A 24,122-nucleotide genomic window follows, 5' to 3' on the forward strand; every position below is an offset into this window, starting at 1 on the left:
GTTCCTCCCACCCAATCCCATCACTGGTGTTTCAGATTACTCAAGCCACTGGTAACATTTAGCAATATAGACGATCAGTGCCACTATATTATTGTATCTAATCGAAGAACACCATAAATTCACGTTTAAAAATACCAAATGCAGTTTTGTGCACCCTCAATAGTCGTGGGCATGTGCTGCCGCTTAGCAATAAAACAGCAGCATGATGTTACCATTTTAATGAGCAATGTATGTTTGCAAGGAATTAAATCATCCCACAAACAGGAGATGGTTTTACCATCATATCATAAGCTGTTGCATCCCTCCTGGCACAGTTAAGGCTGAGGACAATATCAGATCAACCACCTGCCATGTTAGCTATATAATGAGATGTAAATCAAAATCTGAAGAAAAAAAAGAACAAAAGTTCATATTTATTCTCAACTATCCATCCAATCTTTTAAAGAAAAACAATGCTCACAAATGAAGGCACAGAGTAACTGCATTAGGAATTTTACCTGTCCAGCTAAATCCAAGATGGTCAGCAATAAGATAGAGTCGTTGCTCTGCTCTTTCAGAATCCTCCTGAGTATCCAAAGCTTAGAATAAACAAAAATATTCATTATAGACAGGCTTAGATTGCACAAGTACTGATTATAATTGGCAAAGCAAATTATCCACACCAAGAATGATAATTCCATCAAATTGTTAGCAAGGAGCAAAGTCTTGAAAAAAGTTGGAACACTGAAAGACAATAACAAGCCAGTTCAGAGTGAAAGATAACTAAACTCAATCTTTGGCAAAAGGCTGAGCAAAAGCCTAACTTGGAAAATAATCTTTTAGATAGAAGTTTATATTTCTTTTAATCTGTATTGGAGAATTCTCTGAATAAAGTATCATCTCCCAGTTTTGTCTTTTTGGAAACATCTTTCCACTTTCTAGAAAAATCCGTACTTTAACATTAGTGACGACTCTCTGAGTCTATTGCTGTTGTAATGCTGTTGTCAGTAGAATGCACATCAAATTCCAGCAACCTTCCACAGGACAAAAGATATTCGAAATAAACATTCAGGCAAGAAATCAGGAGGGATAAAAGAAGGCAGGAGGTTTCTCAAGTTGACAAGTTGAAGGAGAATCCCATGGCCTTTAATTTATAAATTAAGAGGGATAAAATTAGTCCTCTTGAAGGTGAAAGTAAATGTATTATTACAATTTACATTTGTCATTGTATACACCCTGAGATTAATTTTCTAGTGGGCATTCTCAATAAATCTATAGAATGATAACCATAACAGAATCAATGAAAGACTGCAGCAATTTAGGCTTTCAACCAATTGTGCAAAAGACAAGAAACTGTGGAAATACAAAAAAAAGAATTAATAGTAAAAACTAAATAAGTAATAAATATCAAGAACATGAGATGAAAAACCCTTTAAAGTGAGTCCATTGGTTGTGGGAATATTTCAAAGATGGGGCAAGTGAAGTTGACTGAGGTCAGAGCTAAAATAAAAGCAAAAGAGGGGTTATACATAGAATGAAGCCAAAGGTAGTGGCAAGCCAGAGGTTGGGAAACTTTTAAAAACTTGCAGAAGGAAACTAAGAAGGTCATTAGGAAGGAAAAAATGGATTATGAAAGGAAGCTAGCAACTGATATCAAAGAATATACTAAAAGCTTTTTTAAGGAGATAAAGGGTAAAAGAGAGTTGAGGATAGATATAGAACCAATAGAAACATCAACTGGGAATACTAGACAGATTCAACATAGTATTGAAAAGGGAATGAAAAACTGCAATTTTTTGCATCATTGAGTATATTTAAAGTGGAGGTTGATGTTTTCTTGATTAGTAAGAGCATTAAATATTACTGGGAGCCAGCAGGAGGTTGAGCGTGATAATAAATCATCCATGATGGAATAGTGGAGCAGATTTGAATAGGTTGAATAGCTTCATTCTGCTCCTGTGTCATACGGTGTTATGTCTACTTAAAGACATAGAAAAAGTTAAATCAAGAGAAATAATCTCCAGGAAAGATCGATTGAGAAAAAGCAAAATACAGCAGAAAGTGGAGGGAAATATAAGTTCGGTGGTGGGATCCAGTTGAAGATGGAGAAAAAGACCATCTCCAATGGGATCCCACTAGCAAGCACATCTTTCCCTCCCACACATTTTCTGCTTTCAGCAGGGATCGCTCCCTTTTCCATTCATCCCTGCCCACTGATCTCTCTCCTGGCACAGCCTTTCAAGTGGAGCAAGTGCTACAACTGCCCCTACACCTCCTCCCTCACTACCATTATAGGCCCCAAACAGTCCTTCCAGCTGAGGTGACACCACCTGTGAGTCTGTTTGGGTCACTTACTGTGTTTGGTTCTCCCAGTGTAGCCTCCTGTATTTCAGTGCAACCCGTGCAGACTGTGTGTAGATTGGGAGACTGCTTCGCCAAGCACCTATGCTCCATCTGCCAGAACAAACGGGATCTCCCAGTGGCCACCCATTTTAATTCCACTTCCCATTCCCATTCTGAAATGTTAATCCATAGCTTCCCCTACTGTTGCGATGAGGCCACATTCAGGTTGGAGAAGTAACACCATATATTCCTAGTCTCCAATCTGATGGCATGAACATCAATTTCTTGACCTTCTGGTAATGTCCCCCCACCTTCACCATTCCCATTTCCCTCTCTCCTTACCTTACCATCAACTCCCTCTGGTGCTCTGTCCCCTTTACTTTCTTCTATAGCCTTCTGACTTCTCCTGTCAGATTTCCCCTTCTCCAGCCCTGTATCTCTTTCACCAATTGACTTCCAACTCTTTACTTCATTCCTCCCCAGCTTCACCTGTGTTTCTTCCTTTCTAATTCTTCTAATTCTGACTCCTCATCAGTTTTTCTCCAGTTCTGATGAAGGGTCTTGGCCGAAACATTGACTGTTTCCACAGATGCTGCCTGGCCTACTGAGTCCCTCCAGCACTTTGTGTGTGATACTTTGCATCCCCTTTACCCTTTACAAGCAGATGATATTTTTTTAAGAGATACAGAATAAAATAGGCTCTACTGGCTCCTTGAGCCAAGCTGCCCAGTAACACCCTATAACCCCCAATTTAACCCTAACCTAATCATGGGGCAATTTACAACGATCAATGAACTTACTAACCAGTTGGAGGAAACCAGAGCACCCGGAGAAATCACACAAATTTCAGGGGGAGGACGTACAGGCTCCTTACAGCTGACCTTGGAATTGATCTTTGAATCTGACACCCCAGCTTTAATACTACCATGCTAATCACTATGTTGCCGTGGTGCTCGAACTGACCAAATCCCAAACTCAGTTTGTTCAGCGTTAATCAGCTTTCTTCTGTGTCTCAAATCAACTACGTCAGAGCCGAGACATGTGCTGTGAATATTTTGCACTAATTCAAGTGTCAGGTATTACTGTATGTGTGAATGAAAAAAAATTGTGCCTGTTTAATTCTACCTAATCCATTAGCTGCAATTAAGCTATTAAAATTATATTGTACTTCATATTTATGTATATTCAAATATAAATTCAAAAGGACTCAAATCAACATGGGATGAACATCTGCAAGGGAATATATGATCCAAGCAAATCCTGAAACAACTTAGCAACTGATTAATTGTGACATGGTTCTGTATTTCAGGTGTTCTTCCAATGGTGTTATAGCAGATGGAAGGCAAGATTCTCAAAACAAAACAGTAATCCCAGATGTGGATTACTGTACCAGTTTTAAGGATTGGAATAATAAAGTCTGCTCATAGACATGCACATTGCCGAGTACTAGTCAGTATACTCCAAATATTATCTTAAATGATACAGCTCTCTTTATACTTGGATGTCACAGTTGTCAGTATTACCAGGTTTGTTTAGCAAAATTGTTGTTTCTGAAAGTAATTGAATTTGAATGATAAGTAACCGAAAAACTTTAAACCTGTAGATCAAAGCACACTGATACAGCTTTGTCCACTTACGGGGGCAATTTTTCCTCTAATCTTCACTTGGCATTTTATATTGTTTAATTTTAATAAATTGCAACATTTTTATGCTTGTTATACAGCAAATTACCTGAGGTAGTGGCCTAAAGTATATTTTACACAATACAAATGGTTCAATACTAAATGAAGCTTACTTATCTTTCTCACTCCAAACTGGTAATGCAAGTGCAGTTGATGCTATTTCAAAAGAAGCTGGATTTGCAGTGGTATCTCTTTTTGAAATTCAATTTTCCCAGGCTAAACAAACAAACTTTATGAACCCGATGAATGTTACATAATGTTGTGTAACATTATGAATGTTACATCATTGTATTGATCTTGTAATTAGAGATTTAAAATGTATTTTGCATACATAATGCTAACATTACAGTTGTGTTATACTTAACACAAGTTAAAAATTCTAATCAATACATATAGAAAGAAAATGTAAGTCAGTTTTGTTATCCTTTCACAAATCTCTTGAAGTCCAAATTTATAATTTGTAAAACAAATTACTAGCAGCAAGATCTTTAGAGTTTTTTTACTGAGTTTCGTAATGTTTGTAATATAAAGTGGGAAAATCAAATTCCAAATAGTCAAAGGTTTCTAGTTGCCAATGCTAGTTCCTTTTAGTGTATTGCCATTATTCTTCTCCGATTCTAATTCAGATTGCCTGTCTTTGCCTTTCCAGGTCGCCAATCTTGAGATCAGTCTAATAGCACATCACAATTATGGAAATCATAAAGCCACAACACAGACACTCACAGGACCACATGAACAATCACAGAAACTTTAACTGAATGAACTGCAAAGCTAACTACAAACTCTGAAATGCTATAGCAAAATGAACCCACTAAATGGATGGTACCTTCAAAATGATCATGCCCATTTTCTTCAGGAATTCTTTCAATTTGGGTTTCAACAGATTCATCCCAGATTGGCCTCACATCAAACTGGTCTTCAGGAAGAGATTGCTGTATTTCACTGGGCTGCTCAGATTCTATAACAGAACTATCTACAGCACTGCTATCATCATCTGATAGCACTTCCTGTTCTCGCTCTTCCTCTGTCAGGCGATCCACCAATTTTGAAGCCTCATCACTTATCTCTTCAAAAAATTCAATTGAGTGTTTATAAAGTTCAAAGAATGTATCCTTACTGCCTTTAGTAAAACTAGTAGCAGCTTGTGGACTATGGCTAGCTTTGGTTTTCACTGGAAGCCTTGACTGGAATGATTTTGATCTAGAATGTTCTGATGTTTCTGATCCTGTGGAAAAATGAGATAGCAGTTCTTTTGCATCAGGTTCAGTATCATAGCTCCGTCCCTTATTCAGAAGTTTACTTTTTATCTCAACAGAATTAATAGCATCTGACTCAGACTTGCTCCGTGGTTCCTGTCTCACTGGCAACCTAGATTTAACCTCATGGGTTCGAATAGCCTCTGAAGTCTTTTTTGCATCTGGTAGCACTGATGAAGAATAGTGATCTATTCTGTGTGCAACAGCCTTAATCGGAATTCTAGATTTTGATTTTACTAAATCATCTGCAGATCCTTCCAGTGTACTTACAGGGGATGAACGAGAAGATGAAGATGTCTTATCCTCGGTTGTAGCTGGTGCACGTGGTATTGCAGTTACAATTGCAGTATGCCTGACAGGAAGCTTTGATTTTGCCTCTGTTTGAGTTTGTTGAATAGCTGCAGTAGGAATTTCAATAACTGAACGCTGCTCTTCAGGCGATGAGTCTGATGAATCATCACCACTCTTTATAGCCTGCTGTGAAGAAATGGTCTGGGTCACTGTAGAAAAGTCTGACTGGACATTATTTGTTGATGTCTCAGGAGTAGCTAAATCCACCTCATCATCAAATTGGAAAGGTTTTACTTCGGCCACTTCAGGCATAGCAGGGTCTTTCTTTGACGTTTTGGTGGATGCAGAGATGCCCATTTTGATTGGAATTCTTGACTTTTGTTCATTTTTTGTGGCTAATTGTTCATCAGTGCAACTTAACTCTGCTGTGGATTGAAAACTTGAGTTGATTGGTGAATCTGATAATGAACCATATTGTATCTCAGTCTGAGATTGGATAGGTAATCTATCAGGTGAGGACTCAGTTTCAAGAGAGGTCACCTCATCCTCAGTTCCCTCCATTTTTGATGCTTCTATTAAAGTCTCAGTATTCTGATTTTCTCCAATTTGGAAAAAATGGAAGCCGTCATCTCCGTAGTTCCTTTTGCTCATATCAATAGCACCACTTCTGGTCATTTCAAATAATTTTCCCTCTTGAAAAAGAAATGGGTTTTGTTCATTGGTTGGTGTACCATCCTCAGTTGGTGTTCTTGCTGGTGTGGTGTCGGGAGTTGTACCACGAGATAGTCTGTCGACCATTAGGCCAAATATTTTCTGCTCTTCCTCTTTAAGGCGAGCTGCAAATATCTCATCATCTTCTCTTATTGTATTCCAAGTGTCAAGATCAGCTTCTGTTTTAGTTATTATTATTTTGCTTAGTTGTCCTTCAGCTCCTTGCCCTGAGAATATGTCATGCAATGTGGATTCATCAGTTGGAGCTGCTTTATACTCTGAATAATCAACTACAGCTGATGTTTTTACTTCTGCATTTTCCTCCTGGCCCTGTTGCTTTTCGTCATATGGTTTTGCTTTATATTCTTCAGATTTGCTGTCCATCCACAGCTCATCTCGTTTTTCTGCCGCCTGGTCAAGGCGTTGAACATCCTCCTCAGTTAGAATATCATACTCTTGTATTTCAGGCACGAAATGTGATGCCTCTGAAGAAACAGGCTCTTCAATGGACTTTCCAGTGGCTGTGGAAGAATGATGAATTTTAACAGTTGCATTAACATCCGGCACTACACAATCTTTGTTCGTGCTTCTGTTGTTCATTGTTAAGTCCATTCCATTATCACCTTCAGCTGTTTGTTCGCTTGATTCTTTTTCATGATCTATTATCTTAAAGGTATATTTTTTGCCCATTATAGGAGGAAATTCTGCATCTTCAGGGCTAGAACCTGGGCAGAGTGGAGATGCAGGTTCAACTCGAATAACTGGCTCCAGAAGCAGTCCACTTCCGACCTCTTTGCTTAGCTGAGTCAGATCTGGCTCACTTTCTGAAGAGGAGGAGCTCTTTCTATGTTCAGCATGAGATATGAATATAACTTCGGTTTCTTCTACATTGGTTATTACAGGGGGTGGAGACATATCAGAAAGCCTCTGTTCCTTTTTACCTTCACGTTTTAATCTAGCATCCTCTTCTAGTTCATCAAATGTTTTAATTTTGGCTGCCATTTTAAACATCTCCTCTTCTGGTGTAAATCTTTTCTTTGATTCACTGTCTGAGGAATCATCATCAATTTCCTCTTGGATTTCAGGAATAACAATTGGCTTCTCAGCAACTGATAATATATGTGTGTCAGGGGTTTTAGGTGTGACTTCATAACTGATCTCCTCAGAACTTGGAGTTTCAGGTGAAAGAGGGCTCTTTCCTGAACTTTCCATTTGAGAGATTTGGTCCAAACTATCTTCCTCTGCACTTCCATCAGGTGACAAAAGTTTCCTTGCTTCTCTATTTATGGGTCCTTCTCCCTGTACGTCTCTGAAAATTCTACTCCTGGCAGATGTGGCATCCAAAGGAATATCCATTCTTTCATTTTTTTTCTCAGTGACCACAATGGAAGCTACTTTTTCACTCTTCTGTGCCACAGAAATTGCTATACTTAACTTCTGCTCCACAGGGCTACTCTCAAGAGAATCTGGACATGGTGATTCTTTGATAGGGCTTGGCTCAAGTGAATCTGGGGATTTGTGTGAAGTTGTATCAATATCATCCTGTGTGGGACTACCTTCTAGAGAATCTTTTTGGCTGATCATAGATTCATCTGCCATAGGACTAAGAGTATCAGCATCAAGTGAAACTCCAGTTAGACACAAATCTAACAGTTGACTTCTTGCTATGCCCTCTGGTGAAACTGAAGTTACAACTGGCGAAGCACTGTTTTGATCCTTTTCTTTAACTGAAATATCTGGGGCTAATGATTCTACTACTTCTCTATCTGACACTGAAACAGAAACGTCATCATCCTTGCCTTTGGATCTACTCTCCAGAGAAACATCATGAACATCATAAAGAGACAAAGATTCTGGTTCTTCCTGGATAAAAGCATCCTTTTCACTTGTATCATCTGCAGCTTTAAGGGCAGAGGCAGATTCACTTGTGGTTTGCTCATCCACCTCATCTAAGAGAGATGTGGCTTGAGTTACTTCTGTCAATTGCAATTCATCATAATCTACACAACCAGAATCTACAGTTATCTCTGTATCGGTGGCATCTAAAGATTCCTTTGTTACCTTTACTTCAGTAATTGCATCAGTTGAGACTATATTTTCATGTTGTGCAGAAGCTGTTTTTTTCTCAAAGCTCTGGTCCCCACTGTCTACTCTGACAGCATTTTCAGCATCTTGTGTTTCTGATGTTTCCTGATCACTTTTCTTTGGTGAAAGGGAGAAACTTTCAGGGCTTGTTTCAGGTGTCTCCGCAAGTCCTTCATGTTTATAACTCTCCTCTGAACTAATTTGAGGAGTACCATCACCTAAGCTAAAACTTGGGGAGTCAGCAATGCCTTCATGTTTTAGGCTTTCAGAGCTGTCATCAAGGGCACCATTTTGTAAAGTTATATCTGGTGTAAGTTCATCTTTCACATAATCTGGTGGAAAACTAATATTCAGGTCTTGGTGAAGTGGGCTTGTAACTACCTGTTCAAGGTAAAGTTCAGCATCTGGTGTATCTGATTTTTTCCTAAATTGCTGATATTTGTCATTATCTTCTAACTCCTCTTTAATAACATCGGTGAAATCAGTGGATGTCTTCCTGTCTGGACTGATCTGTAAATCACTAGTCACAGTTATTCTACTGCTATGAGTTTCACTTTGTTTTTCATGGTCTTCAGTAAAAACTGATTCAGAGCTTTCTAATGCTTCAGAAGTAGCACCATACTTGTCAATTGTGAGTACCTTCTTAACTTTGCATGATGCTATCCTTTTCCTTTCTCTACCAATTTCCTTTGTGCCTTGTGAAATTGCACTTATTGCTGCTATTCCATTGTAATCTCCGTGTAATGCATCCTGTGAAAGCACTTGTGACTGAACTTTCCTTGATGAAAGCTCTACGTTATCTGCTTTTTCTTTGCTGGCTTTAAGGGGAGGTAAATTTTGTTGATGTTCTTTTTCTATACATGCATCTGTTTTTTTAAATTCTTCCAAAGGTTGTTTTTCTGCTTCTGAAACATCAGATGAGTGTTGAAAAAGTCGAGTCATCTTCTTAGATGGATCTTGTCCTGACTGAAATGCTTTCATCAGTTCACGCACTGACATTGTTTCTTCGAGCCTTTCTGTAACAGCAGAAACAGAAGCAGAAGCAGGAGTCTCTTTGGAAGTAACTCGTTTAATGAAAATTTCTTCCCTCACTACAGACTTGGCTTGTTCCCTTTGTCCTTTCTCAGCTTCCACACGCTTCTGAAGAGCTTTGACCTTCTCTTTTATAGAACCAATGGGAGTCTCTTCTACTAGAGGTGAGGTAGATTCTGCAGCACTTGGAGGAACCAATGTCATTTCTTCTTTGGTGGATTCAGCACAAATATCCTGCTGCATGTTTCTGTCCTCAGTCTCAGTTTCTGTAGTTGGGACCTGAAATGCAGGGTCCTTAAAACAGACTGTAGTGTTTTCTGCCTTGAATCTCTGAAATACTGGTTTTACCTTTCCCATATCAAACTTACTTTGGTCTTTTGCTTTGTGTGACACTTCATGTTCTTTAAGATCCACCGAGTTTGAAAGTTTGGAAATCATCTGCTCTGTTTCTTTTTTAGAATCTTTGGTTATATATGTTGCATCAAATCTTTCTTGGACAATATCCATTTGGCAGGTGGCTGAAGGTTTTGTTGCTACCTGGTTTAAATATGTATCCAAGTCAGTTTCTAAATAGCCCAGCATTCCACTCATATCTTTTGCAACTTTTTCAACAGGCCCTCTATCAATTCGGTGTTCCACAAACGGAGCTTCATAGACCTTTGCTGGTACTTCTCGTTTAACTTCTTCTATCTCTTCATCGCTGATAATAACCCAGTTTTCTTCTAGTTTTTCACTTCTTATAGTACCCAAGGTTTCTTGTATAGATTCTTCACCTATATATGTTCCACTTCTTAAAATCTCACTCACTTTTTCCAAGTCTTCTTTCACTTTCTCTACAATCTCAAATGGCTCACCTGGTTCATCTTCTGCAACTTTTGCTAATTCTTTTACCTCAATGGGGCTTCCTTTACTTCCTGCTGTTGAGTCTGTTTTTAAAATTTTGGTCACCTTGATTAAATCTTGTTTCATTTCAGATACATCTGAAAGCAAGTCTGGGCTTGCCAGCACAGGGACATCGTGGACAAGGTGTGATTTTATGGCTGAAGAAATCTCAGTAGTTTCAGTCTCCTCCTCTTCATCTTTAAATGTTTCAATTTTTACAAATGGGATTCAAGAAACAGAAATTGGAAAATGTAATTGTGGTGACACATTACAGATGCTGAAGGGATGGGTCAAAATAAGAAATGAATTTTTGAATGATGGATGGGTCTTCAGAAGGTCTGCAGGTGGGTACAATTATGAAGCAAAGCCAACTCAAAATTGGGAAAAAACAGGCAGGAAATAACTTGCTTTATTTTCACCACAACACATCCACACCACGTACCAAAGCAACAACAAATTGAATTAACCAAGATACCAACAAATTAACAAACTGAAATAAATAGGAGCAGTGGATTCGCACAGAGATAGGCATCTCAAGATTGTTTAAATGTAACAGATTCATGTCTAAAGAAAAAAAGGTCAGAAACCACAGAAAGCTGATTTCCTCTTAAAGAAAGCCAGTACTAGCAAACTGTCAGAACAACATTTGTTGCCCTCCATTTAAAAAAATTAATTTTAAACAAGAGCTTGATTTTTTTTAGGAACTAGAACTTAAAAAAACCATATTAAACAGCACATTAATTGAACCAGCTGCAAACCGGCATTTCAACAAGAAGAATCTCAAACCTAATGCACATAGTGTAAAGAAAAAGCTACTTAAATTAAGTTAAGATCCTTTCCTTGGAACATCCTAGTTGTTCTGACAACTAAACAAAAAATAAATACTTTTGCAAATAAATAAAATTAATAAAACAGGATAAACCAAAAGATAATTTATTGAAAGAAATCAAAAAATGTAACCAGTTGATGAAAGTCACAAAGCAAAATATGGTGGATAGAGCAAAATTAAAATTTTGCAACACTCACACAAACACACAGAACGTTTAAGCCAAGTTATTTCCATGCAAAACTAAACAGGACAGCATGAGGCATACAGCCATATGCATGCAGTAAATGACAAGGACATTTTTTAAAGTTATGTGGCATTGTGGTGAAGAACAGTGGTTGATGTGGGTTATTTGAAATATGTTTCCTAGAAATGGCAATTTCAATTAAACATAACAATAAAATCCAACATAATAGTTCCCACATATAAGGTCAAAACGAATGGGCTGGTCAAATCTGCTTTCAAATTTAAGAAAGACTCATGAAGAAATTTATTTTATGGCTTATTGTATGTTCTGGAATGTCAAGTGGCTAATTTACATAGAACATGTAATACTACAGCACAGTACAGGCCCTTCGGCCTACAATATTGTGCCAACCCTTAAACCCTGCTTCCCATATAACCCCCCACCTTAAATTCCCCCATATACCTGTCTAGTAGTCTTTTAAATTTCACTAGTGTATCTACCTCCACCACTGACTCAGGCAGAGCATTCCATGCACCAACCACTCTCTGAATTAAAAACCTTCCTCTAATATCCCCCTTGAACTTCCCACCCCTTACCTTAAAGCCATGTCCTCTTGTATTGAGCAGTGGTGTCCTGGGGAAGAGGCCCTGGCTGTATACTCTATCTATTCCTCTTAATATCTTGTATACCTCTATCATGTCTCCTCTCATCCTCCTTCTCTCCAAAGAGTAAAACCCTAGCCCCCTTAATCTCTGATCATAATGCATACTCTCTAAACCCGGCAGCATCCTGGTAAATCTCCTCTGTACCCTTTCCAATGCTTCCACATCCTTCCTATAGTGAGGCGACCAGAACTGGGCACAGTACTCCAATTGTGGCCTAACCAGAGTTTTATAGAGATGTATCATTACCTCACGACTCTTAAACTCTATTGCTTGACTTATGAAAGCTAACACTCCATAAGCTTTCTTAACTACCCTATCTACCTGTGAGGCAACTTTCAGGGATCTGTGGACATGTACCCCCAGATCTCTCTGCTCCTCCACACTTCCAAGCATCCTGCCATTTACTTTGTACTCTGCCTTAGAGTTCGTCCTTCCGAAGTGTACCACCTCACACTTCTCCGGGTTGAACTCCATCTGCCATCATTAAATTAATTATTTAATGTTAGCAAATAATGTTTTGTTCAAGATATCTGAGCTGAATTTATATTGACAAGCTGAAATGAGCTAAGCTTACATTACACTGCATTTGGGGGAGCATTTTTTTTCTTCAGCTTTACGTTTCAGTACAACAAATACTACCCACCATAAGAACTTAAGGAAAAGGAGCATTGTAATGTAGTAGACTCCACTCAATTGTCGAATGAAGCCAATCTAATTTTTATTCACCTATCTGCAATATATTCCAAAGATGATGCCATAGAACAGAAATAAAATCTTTTGGAAAACTGTGGTTTACCTTGACAGAAATGAATTGTTGTTGTGTGAGATAAAAACCTTTTTGTTGAGCAATATTAATGGTATGTGTATTGTTCATTTAACTTCGACCCAAAAAATAGGATCAAATACATCCTCATTTGAAAGGTGTCCATCAAGTTTCCCTCTGTTGGTTGCTTATTTTACTATGGATTCTTCCAGCAATTTCTGTACTGCAAGTCAGATGTTAAATTTCATTTCCATTCAATTTTTCTGTTTTAAATTTAATTTCATAACTCTTGCTCTATGAGTTTTATCTTTTGACTTACTCCTGCTCTCTCAAAGTAAAAGTACAGCTCATAGAAACATGGAAAACCTACAGCACAATAAGGCCCTTTGGCCCACAAAGCTGTGCTGAACATGTCCTAACCTTAGAAATTACCTATGGTTACCCATAGCCCTCTATTTTTCTGAGCTCCATGTAACTATCCAGGAGTCTCTTAAAAGACCGTATTGCATCCGCCTCCACCACCATCACCATTCCATGTACTCACCACTCTCTGCATAAAAAACTTACCCCTGACATCTCCTCTGTACCTTCTTCCAAGGACCTTAAAACTGTGCCCTTGTGTTAGCCAAATCAGCCCTGGGGAAAAAGCCTCTGACTATCCACACAATCAATGCCTCTCATCATCTTATACACCTCTATCAGGTCGTCCCCCCCCCCCCCAAATCAGGTCACCTCTCATCCTCTGTCGCTCCAAGGAGAAAAGGCGGATTTCACTCAACCTATTCTCATAAGGCATGCTCCCCAATCCAGGCAAAATCCTTGTAAATCTCCTCTGCACCCTTTCTATAGTTTCTACATCCTTCCTGCAGTGAGGCGACCACAACTGAACATAGTACTCCAAATGGGGCTTGACCAGGGTCCTAGATAGCTGTAACATTATCTCTTGGCTCCTAAACTCAATCCCATGATTGATGAAGGCCAATGTACAATATGCCTTCTTAACCACAGAGTCAACCTGTGTAGCAGCTTTGAGTGTTCTATGGACTAGGACCCCAAGATCCCTCTGACCCTCCACACTGCCAAGAGTCTTACCATTAATACTATGTTCTGCCATCAAATTAGACATATCAAAATGAACCACTTCACGCTTATTTCGGATGAACTCCATCTGCCACCTTTCAGCCCATTTTTGCATTCTATCAATGTCCCTCTGTAACCTCTGACTATCTGTAACCTCCATACTATCTACAACACCCCCAATCTTTATGTCATCTGCAAATTTACTAACCCATCCTTCCACTTCCTCATCCAGGTCATCTATAAAAATTACAAAGAGTAAGGGTCCCAGAACAGATCGCTGAGGCACTCCACTGGTGACTGGTGACTGACCTCCTGTCTACAACCACTCTTTGCCTCCTGTGGGCAAGCCAGTTCTGGATTCACAAAGAAATGTCCCCTTGGATCTCATGCCTCCTTACTTTCTCAATAAGCCTTGTATGGGGTATCTTGTCAAATGCCTTGCTGAAATCTATATACATCTACTGCTCTACCTTCATCACTGTGTTTAGTCACATCCTCAAAAATTTCAGACAGGCTCATAAGGCATGACCTGCCTTTTACAAAGCCACGCTGACTATTCCTAATCATATTATGACTCGCCAAATGTTCATAAATCCTGCCTCTCAGGATCTTCTCCATCAACTTACCAACCACTGAGGTAAGATTCACTGGTCTATAATTTCCTGGGCTATCTCTACTCCCTTTCTTGAAAAAAGGAACAACATCCTCAACTCTCCAATCCTCCGGAATCTCTCCCATCCCCATTGATGATTCAAAGATCATCACTAGAGACTCAGCAATCTCCGCCCTCGCCTCCCACCTTTCCTATCCATGTACTTGTCCAAATGTCTTTTAAATATTGTAATTGTACCTATCTTTACTATTTTGTCTGGAAGTTTGTTCCATATAGTCACCACTCACTGTGAGAAAATTCTACCCCCAGGTCCACTTTAAATCTTACTCTCTCTCATGAAATCCATGCTCTCTAGTTTCAGACTATCCCATCCTCTGTAAAAAAAAACAGTGACCATTTCTACCTCATGATTTTATGAACCTCTATGAAGTCACTGCTCAGCATCTTTTGCTCCAGGGAAAACAATTCCAGCCTATCCACTCATCCTTTAAAATGCAAACCTTTCAGTCCCAGAAACCTTCTTTGAATCTGTTCTGCACTCTGTTGAGTGTAATCACTATTTTCTAAATTATGGTGACCAGAACTGCCCACAATTCTCCAGATACGGTCTCACTAACATATTGTTAAGTTGTAACTCGATCTCCCAAATTTGTACTCAATTCCCATCTGATGAAGGCATGCATGCCATATGCTTTCTTCAGCACCTTGTCTGCCTGTGTCACAACTTTCAGGGTTTCCCTGCTTTGCAACACTCCCCAAAACCCTGCCATTCACAGTGCATGTCCTATCACTTAACTGAACAAAATGTAATCTTCAAATGTTTGAGCTACTTTTGCCACTCCTTTGCCAAGATTTTCAGTTATTCAAACATCCTGTTGTAGGTTTAGACAACCGTCTTCATAGTTCGTAACCTAAGTTTTGGTATCATCTGCAAGCTTACTAAAAATTCTACTTATATTCTTGTCCAAATAATTAATATATATGATAAACAACAGAAGCCTGCACACTGATCCCTGTAGTCTAACCCCAACCTTTGTCAAATAACCTTGACAAAGACTTTGCTAAAGAACACATAGATAACATCTAATTCCCTGCTCTTACTTGCTTCTACAAAGAAAACTAGCTCAAATTCTAGAGACACTATTTTCCATACACAAAGCCATTCTCACCATAGTAATCAGTCCTCGCCTTTCCAAATGCAAATAAATTCTGTCCCTCAAAATCTCTTCCAGTAATTTTCCCACCACTGATGTTAGGCTCAGCCTGTGATTTCCTGGTTTATCCTTCTTAAATAAGTGCACATTATCCACCCTTCAGTCTTCCAGTACTTCACCTATGACTAAGAAAGGTAGAAAAATCTCTGTCAGTGGCCCAGCAACTTCTTCTCCTGCTTCACACAATGTCCGAACATATACCTGTTTAGACCCTGATGAATTATCCACCTTCATGCACCTCAAAGCCACCAACAACTCCTCTTTTGTGATATTAATATGTTTCAGACATCACTGTTCTCTTCCTGCATCCCTTATCTTCTACGATCTTTTACATGGTAAGTACAGATGAGGAGTGTTCATTTAAGAACTTGTCCATCTCCTGTTGCTCATCATATAAACAACCACATTGATTCTACAGGGATATAAACACATAGAAACATAGAAAACCTACAGCACAATACAGGCCCTTTGGCCCACAATATTGTGCTGAACATGTAATTACTTTAGAAATTACCTAGGGTTACCAATAGCCCTCTGTTTTTCTAAGCTCCATGTACCTATCCAAGAGTCTCTTAAAAGACCCTATCATATCCGCTTCCACCACCATTGCCGGCAGCCCATTCCACGCACTCACCATTCTCTGCGTAAAAAATTTACACCAGACATCTATTCTGTACCTACTTCCAAGCGTGTTAAAACTGTGCCCTTTCATGTTAGCCATTTCAACCCTGGGGAAAAAACCTCTGACTATACACACAATCAATGCCTCTTATTATCTTATACATCACAATCAGGTCACCTCTCATCCTCCAAAAAGAAAATGCCGAGTTCACTCAACCTATTCTCATAAGGCATGCTCCCCAATCCAGGCAACATCCTTGTAAATCTCCTCTGCGCCCTTTCTATATTTTCCACATCCTTCCTGTAGTGAGGTGTCCAGAACTGAGCATAGTACTCCAAGTGGGGTCTGACCGGGGTTCTATATAACCTCTTGGCTCTTAAACTCAATTCCACGGTTGATGAAGGCCAATGCACGTATGCCTTCTTAACTACATGGTCAACTTGTACAGCAGTGTCCTATGGACTCAGCCCCAAGATCCCTCTGATCCTCCACACTACAAAGTGTCTTACCATTAATACTGTATTCTGCCATCATATCTGACCTACTAAAATGAATCACCTCACACTTATCTGGGTTGAACTCCATCTACCACTTCTCAGCCCAGCTTTGCATCCTATCAATGTCATGTTATAACCTCTGACAGCCCTCCACACTATCCACAACACCTCCAACCTTTGTATCATCAGCAAACTTACTAACCCATCCCTCCACTTCCTCATCCATGTCATTTATAAAAATCATGAAGAGAAGGGGTCCTAGAACAGATCTCTGAGGCGCACCACTGGTCACTGACCTCCATGCTGAATATGACCCATCTACAAACACTCTTTGCCTTCTGTGGGCAAGCCATTTCTGGATCCACAAAGCAAGGCTCCCTTTGATCCCATGCCTCCTTACTTTCTCAATAAGCCTCGCATGGGGTACCTTATCAAATGCCTTACTGAAATCCATACACACTACATCTACTGCTCTACCTTCATCAGTGTGTTTAGTCACATTCTCAGAAAATTCAATCAGACTCATAAGGCATGATCTGCCTTTGACAAACCCATGCTGACTATTCCTAGTCATATTATGCCTCTCCAAAATGTTCATAAATCCTGCTTCTCAGGATTTCTTCATCAACTTACCAACCACTGAAGTAAGACTCGTTGGTCTATAATTCCCTGGACTATCACTACACCCTTTCTTGAATAATGGAACAACATCTGCAAACTTCCAATCCTCCAGAACCTCTCCTGTCCCCTCTGATGATGCAAAGATCATTGCCAGTGGCTCACCAATCTCCTCCCTTGCCTCCTACAATAGCCTGGGGTACATCTCGTCCAGTCCCGGTGACTTATCTAACTTGATGCTTTCCAAAAGCTCCAGCACATCTTCTTAATATTTACATGCTCAAGCTTTTCAGTCCACTGTAAGTCAACCCTACAATCGCCAAGATCCTTTTCCGTAGTGAACACTGAAGCAAAATGTTCATTAAGTACCTCTGCTATCTCCTCTGGTTCCATACACACTTTCCCACTGTCACACTTGATTGGTCCTATACTCTCACATCTTATCCTATTCTTTTCTTTGTTACTCTTTTGATATTAATACAGAATCTTTTAGGATTTTCCTTTAACTTTTTTGCCAAGTATTCCCTTTCCCACTCCTCCCTTATTTTGTTCTTTTTCCTGACCATACCATCAAAATCCTTTGTTAACAAGGGTTTCCTAATTCTATTAGTCTTGTCCTTCACTCCCACTGAAATATGTTGGTCCTGAATTCATGCTTTCTTTTAAAAAGTCTCCACTTGCTATAAGTTCCTTTATCTTAATCTTTCCCAGATCATGTTGAAAGCCATCAAAATTAGTGTTGCCTCAATTTAGGGCTTTACTATTTGGGCCAACTCTACTTTTTTTCCATACCTACTAATATTTTTCCATACCAAACTAATAGAATCTTGTCAATGGACTCAAAGTTGCTTCCTAAATGACAATCAAACACCTGCCCTGCTTTGTTTCTCAAGAGGAGGTTGAGTGTTGCTCCCTCTCTAGTAGGTCATTGATGCATTACTTAGGAAAGCTTCCTGGACACATTCTTGCTCCATATAACCAGCGTGGTTTTGCTTTTCCCAAAACCAAAACATTTTCAGAACTAGTGTCTGAAATTTAAAAAAAATAGAACTGCAACCCTGCAATACAATGAAAATATTTTTTCGTAATAATAGTCTAATAGTCTGAGGTACTATAAATTTACCTCCAGGAATGCCAACAAAGTGATTTATAAGTTGTTGTTAGATATTTCTATTTCAATTTTGGCTTTAGTCTTTTGTATGAAAATATCAACTGTACTTCACCACAGTAGATGCCATTCTGATGTTGGAACATTTCAAAAAGATAATTGAACAAAATGTCATGTGAGACATGGAATAGGCATGCCCTCTGCTCATCAAAGAGCATGTAATTTCAGATTTAATGTGAAAAACAGAAAGAATTTCATGATAATGCCACAGGCACAGCAGGACCATAAGGGATGTTAAAGGAAAGTGGATGTTCAGATGATTATTCAGTTATTAATCCATATAAGCATATGTTAAACACTGGTGCTTTAATCAGTTAAACAATTATTAAATATTATTAATATGAATATAATTACTGATATATATACACGCATTAATAGCAGGTTGTTAAATTATTTTAAATATTATGTACTCTCCTGATATTATTAACTTTGTTGTACACACAGAAATTATTCTTACATTTATCTTGAGTTCCAGTCACCTGCAAATAATAAAAGGAAAAATAAATACATAATGATCTTCATCAATAACAGTCTTTTCTTTTTAACAGTTTTGTTTTGGATAGCTAGCATGACTTAATGGAAAAGGAGTGGTAAAACAAAGCCACCTTAATCACAATCCCTCAAATTACAAATTCCCTGATGTCCCTGATCGAATGGAGGCAATGTTTCTCCATTAAGGAAGATCCAAACAATTGAAAGTTCAAAGTAACACACATAAAATGCTGGAGGAAGTCAGCAGATCAGGCAGCATCTTTGAAAATGAATAAATAGGCTATGTTTCAGGTCAAGACCCTTCTTAGGGACTGAGAGGGAAGGAGGAAGATATCAGAATAAAAAGATGGGGAGAAGGAAAGGAGACTAGCTGGAAGGTGATAGGTGAAGCAGGGCTAGAGAAGAAACAGGGGGAATTCATAGGCAGGTAAGAAGAGGTAAAAGGTCAGCGTGCAGAATAGAAGAAGGGGTTGGGGGAAATCTTTTCAGAAGGAATCAATATTCATGCCATCAGATTGGAGGCTCCCTGATGGAAGATTAGGTGTTGCTCCTCCACTTCATCAAGGTGGCCTCCTCTTGTGCCAAGAGGAGGCCCATAGATCAGCACATCAGAATGGGAATGGGAATTGGAAGTAAAATGTTTAACCACCAGGAAGTTCCTCTTCTGGTGGATGGAGCGGAGGTGTTCAATGAAGTGGTCCCCCAATTTATGATAAGTCTCACCAATGTAGAGGAAGCCAAATCAGATGCACTGAGGTACAGTGACCTTTATGCTGCAAAACACATCCTCCAGTGGCTCAGGGCTAATATTATCGACAATGTCAGAGAATTACTTCAGTCAATTTTATTGTACATAGATGTATACCTTTTTGGCACATGTAAAATAATATATTTAAAACCAGATAACAAGAATCGCACAACATAGCATAGCATAACACAAATAATATTTCCAGTACATTTTCTCAGCAGCAACATTTTATCATTTAAAAATTAAGCAGTTATGTAACTATTAATACAAAGCCACAATATAGTCTGTTTTGATGGATGATGTTGCCAGATGATAGTGCTGAAGATGTAGTAGCTGGTTTACAAACAGAGGCAATGTGTAGTGAGGAGAGGCTGTTGATTGGGCAAAATTGCAGTCAATAGAATGTGATGCAATGCAAAAGGTAGACAAAATCCAAAAAGGCGAATACAGGGCTGAATGCATTATATGGAATAAGGTAGATGAACTTGTAGCAGAATCGCGGATTGACAGGTATGGTGTTGTGGACATCACTTAATCATAGCTGAAAGAAGATTATAGCTGACAGCTTTATGTCCAAGGATACAGATTGTATCAAAGGGACAGGCAGGAAGGTACAAGTTGCTCTGTTGGCAAACAATGAAATCCAATTATTAGAAAGAGGTGACACAGGGTCGGAAGGTGTTGAATCATAGTGGATAGAGCTAAAGAACTGCCAGGGTAAAAAGGCCATTATGGGAGTTGTGTATAGAGTGCCAAACAATAATATGATGTGGTCTACAAAGTACAATGGGAGATAGATAGAAAATGCATGCCACAAGGGCAATATTGCAAAAGTCATGGGGGATTTCAATATGCAGGTAGACTGGGAAAACCAGATTGGTTCTGGAATCTATGAGGGGGAATTGCTAGAGCGCCTAAAAATAGATTTTTAGAGCAGTTCGTAGTTGAGCCCACCAGGGGATCAGTTATTCTGGATGGGGTGTTGTGCACTGAACTGGAATTGGTTAGTGGACTTAAGGTAAAATAACCCGGGGGGGGGGGGGAATGTGATCATAATATTCTCAAATTCATCCTGAAAATTGAGAAGGAGAAGCTAAAATCAGATGTATCAGTATTACAGTGGAATAAAGGGAATAAAGGCTTGAGAGAGGAGTTGACTGAAAAAGTACATGGGTGAAGGTGACAGCACAGCAGCTAAGGCTGGAATTTCTGGAACCAATATGAATGGCACAGGATATAGACATCCTAAAGAAGAAGTAATATTCTAAAAGAAAGATGACACAACTGTGGCTTACAAGAAAAGTCAAAGCCAGCATGAAAGCCAAAGAGAGGACATATACTAGAGCAGAAGTTACTGGGAAATTAGAAGATTAGGAAGATTTCAAAGATAAAGATGGAACACAAAAGAAAGAAATCCAGTAATATTAATATATAATACATAAAGATACACTAGCAGTATGGTGGATGTTCCAGGTGTCATGGGTCATGAGGTGTGTGAAGTTACCATTACTAGAGAGAAGGGTCTTGTGAAACTGAAAGGTCTAAAAGTAGGCAAGTCACCTAGACCAATGGTGTACAGCCCAGGGTTCTGAAAGAGGTTGCCAAAGAGATTGTGGAGGCATTAGTTTTTCAAGAATCACTAGATGGTTCCAGAAGACTGGAAAATTGCAAATGTCACTCCATTTTTCAAAACGGGAGAGAGGTAGAAGAAAGGATACTATAGACCAGTTAGTCTGACCTCAGTGGTTGGGAAGATGTTGGAGTTGATTGCTAAGGATGAGTTCTCAGGGTAATTGGATAAAATAGGCTGTAGTAAATGGTTTCCTCAAGGGAAAATCTTGCCTGACAAATCTGCTGGTATTCTTTGAAGAAGCAACAAGCAGGATAGACAAAGGAGAATCAGTTGATGTTGTGTACTTGGATTTTCAGAAGGCCCTTCACAAGGTGCCACACATGAGACTGTTTAACAAAGTACAAGCCTAAGGTATTATGGAAAGACCCTAACATGGACAAAACAGTGGTTGGTTGGCAGGGGGAAGAGTGGGAATAAAGAGAGCCTTTCCTGAGTGGCTGCCAGTGACTAGTGGTGTTCCACAGGGGTTTGTGCTGGGACCGATTCTTTTTATGTTATATGTCAATGATTTAGATGATGGAATTGATGGATTTTTGCAAAGTTTGCAGGCGACATGAAGACAGATAGAGAGGCAGGTGGTTTTGAGGAAGTAGAGTGGCTACAGGAGGACCAGGACAGACTAGGAGAATGGGCAAAGTGGCAGATGGAATACAGGTTGGGAAGCGTATGGTCATACACTTTGGTAGAAGAAAGGATTGACTTTTTTCTAAATGGAGAGAAAATGCACAAATCTGAGGTACAAAAGAACTTGGGAGTCCTTGTGTAGAGTTCCCTAAAGGTTAAATTGCAGGTTGAATCTGTGCTAAGGAAGGCAAGTGCGAAGTTAGCATTCATTCAAGTCACCACAGAATCAATTTACCCTTGGGGCAAGTGATCATAATATGATAGAATTCACCCTGCAATTTGAGGAGATTCTAAAATCTAGTGTATAAGTACTACAGTGGAGTAAAGGGAATTACAGAGGCATGAGAGAGGAGCTGGCCTAAATTGATAGGAGAACAACACTAGCAGGGATTAAGGCATTAGGAATTTATGGAAGCAGTTGGAAAGCACAGGTTATATACATATATACAAAGATGAAGAAGTATCCTAAAGGAAAGATGACATAACTGTGGTTAACAAGAGAAATCAAAGCCAACTTAAAAGCCAGAGAGGGCATATAATAAAGCAAAAATTAATGAGAAATTAGAGGACTGGAAAGCTTTTAAAAATCGACAGAAGGCAACTAAAAAGGTTAAAAAGAAGATAAGGATGAAATATGAAAGTAAGCTAGCCAATAAAGAGCATACCAAAAGTTTCTTCAGCTACATGAAGTATAAAAGAGAAGTGAGAGTGGATATCAGATCACCGGAAAAAGATGCTGGAGAGGTAGATAATGAAATGACAAATGAACTGAATAAGTATTTAGCATCTCAGTCTTCACTGTGGTAGACACCAGCAGGTGTCAGTTCCAGATGACAAGGGACATGAAGTGTATGAAGTTACCACAACTAGGAAGAAAGTTATTGGGAAACAGAAAGGTAAGTCACCAAGACCAGATGATCTATAGCCCAGACTTCTGAAAGAAGTGGCTGAAGAGTTTGTGGAAGCATTAGTAATAATCTTTCAAGAATCAATTGATTCTGGCATGGTTCCCAGGGCATAGAAAATTGCAAATGTTACTCCACTCTTCAAGAAGGAAGAGAGGCAGAAGGAAAGAAATTGTAGGCCAGTTCTGACTTCACTGGTTGGGAAGATGTGGTGTTGATTTTTAAGGATGTGGTTTCAGGGTACTTGGAGGCACATAGGCTGTAGTCAATATGTTTTCCTCAAGGGAAAATCTTGCCTGACAAATCTGTTGCAATTCTTTGAAGAAATAACAAGCAGGATAGACAAAGGAGATCGTCTGATGTTGTTTACTGGGATTTTCAGAAGGCCTTTGACAAGGTGCCACACATGAGACTGCTTAACAAGTTAAAAGCCCATGGTTTTACAGGAAAGATACAAGCATGGATAAAACAGTGGCTGATTGTCAGGAGGGAAAGAGTGGGAGTGAAGGGAGCCTTTTCTGGCTGTTGGTGACCGTTGGTGTTCCACAGAGATCTGTGTTGGAATGCTTCTTTTTTACGTTATTTGCCAATAACTCCGATGTCAGAATTAATGGCTTTCTGGTCAAGTTTGTAGACAATATGAAGGTAAGTGGAGGAGCAGGTAGTTTTGAGGAAGTAGAGAAGGTACAGATGAACTAAAACAGATTATGAGAATAGTTAAAGAAGTGGCAGATGGAATATAGCATCGAAAATTGTATGGTCATGCACTTCAGTAGAAGAAATAAAAGGGTTGACTATATTCTAAATGGAGAGAAAATTCAAAAATTTGAGATGCAAAGGGATTAGGGAAACCTTGTGCAGGATTCCCTAAAGGTTCATTTCCAGGTTGAGTCAGTGGTGAGGAAGACAAACATTATTAACATTCATTTCAAGAGGACTAGAATATAAAAGCAAGAATGTAATGCTGAGTCACAAACAAGAGAAAATCTGCTGTTGCTGGAAATCCGAGCAACACATAAAGTGCTGGAGGAACTCAGCAGGCTGGGCAGCATCTATGGAAAAAAGTGAGCTGAGATCCAAAATGTTGACTGTTCACACTTTTCCATAGATTCTGCCTGGCACCAATAAAGCACCAGTGAAGCCTCATGGAGAACTGTGAGCAGTTTTGGCCCCTTATCTAAGAAAGGGTGTTCTTACATTGGAGAA

The 24,122-nt window shown here is 39.2% G+C and overlaps 1 protein-coding gene across 2 annotated transcripts in view; it reads right to left on the reverse strand.

The window, feature by feature from the left end:
* Positions 1 to 24,122, reverse strand: part of ank2b (ankyrin 2b, neuronal) — an 801,710-nt gene that overhangs the window by 63,096 nt on the left and 714,492 nt on the right. Inside the window, exons 36-38 of one of the 2 annotated variants that reach the window (XM_059988792.1) lie at positions 18,972 to 18,993; positions 4,831 to 10,458; positions 498 to 578 (exon numbers count right to left, since the gene is read on the reverse strand). In XM_059988792.1, the coding sequence (XP_059844775.1) occupies positions 498 to 578; positions 4,831 to 10,458; positions 18,972 to 18,993 (5,731 nt within the window). The remainder of the gene's footprint in view (positions 1 to 497; positions 579 to 4,830; positions 10,459 to 18,971; positions 18,994 to 24,122) is intronic. The other variant, XM_059988791.1, reaches the window with a different exon arrangement.

The sequence above is a fragment of the Hypanus sabinus genome, chromosome 14, assembly GCF_030144855.1.
Source record: "Hypanus sabinus isolate sHypSab1 chromosome 14, sHypSab1.hap1, whole genome shotgun sequence".
Lineage (NCBI taxonomy): Eukaryota > Metazoa > Chordata > Chondrichthyes > Myliobatiformes > Dasyatidae > Hypanus > Hypanus sabinus.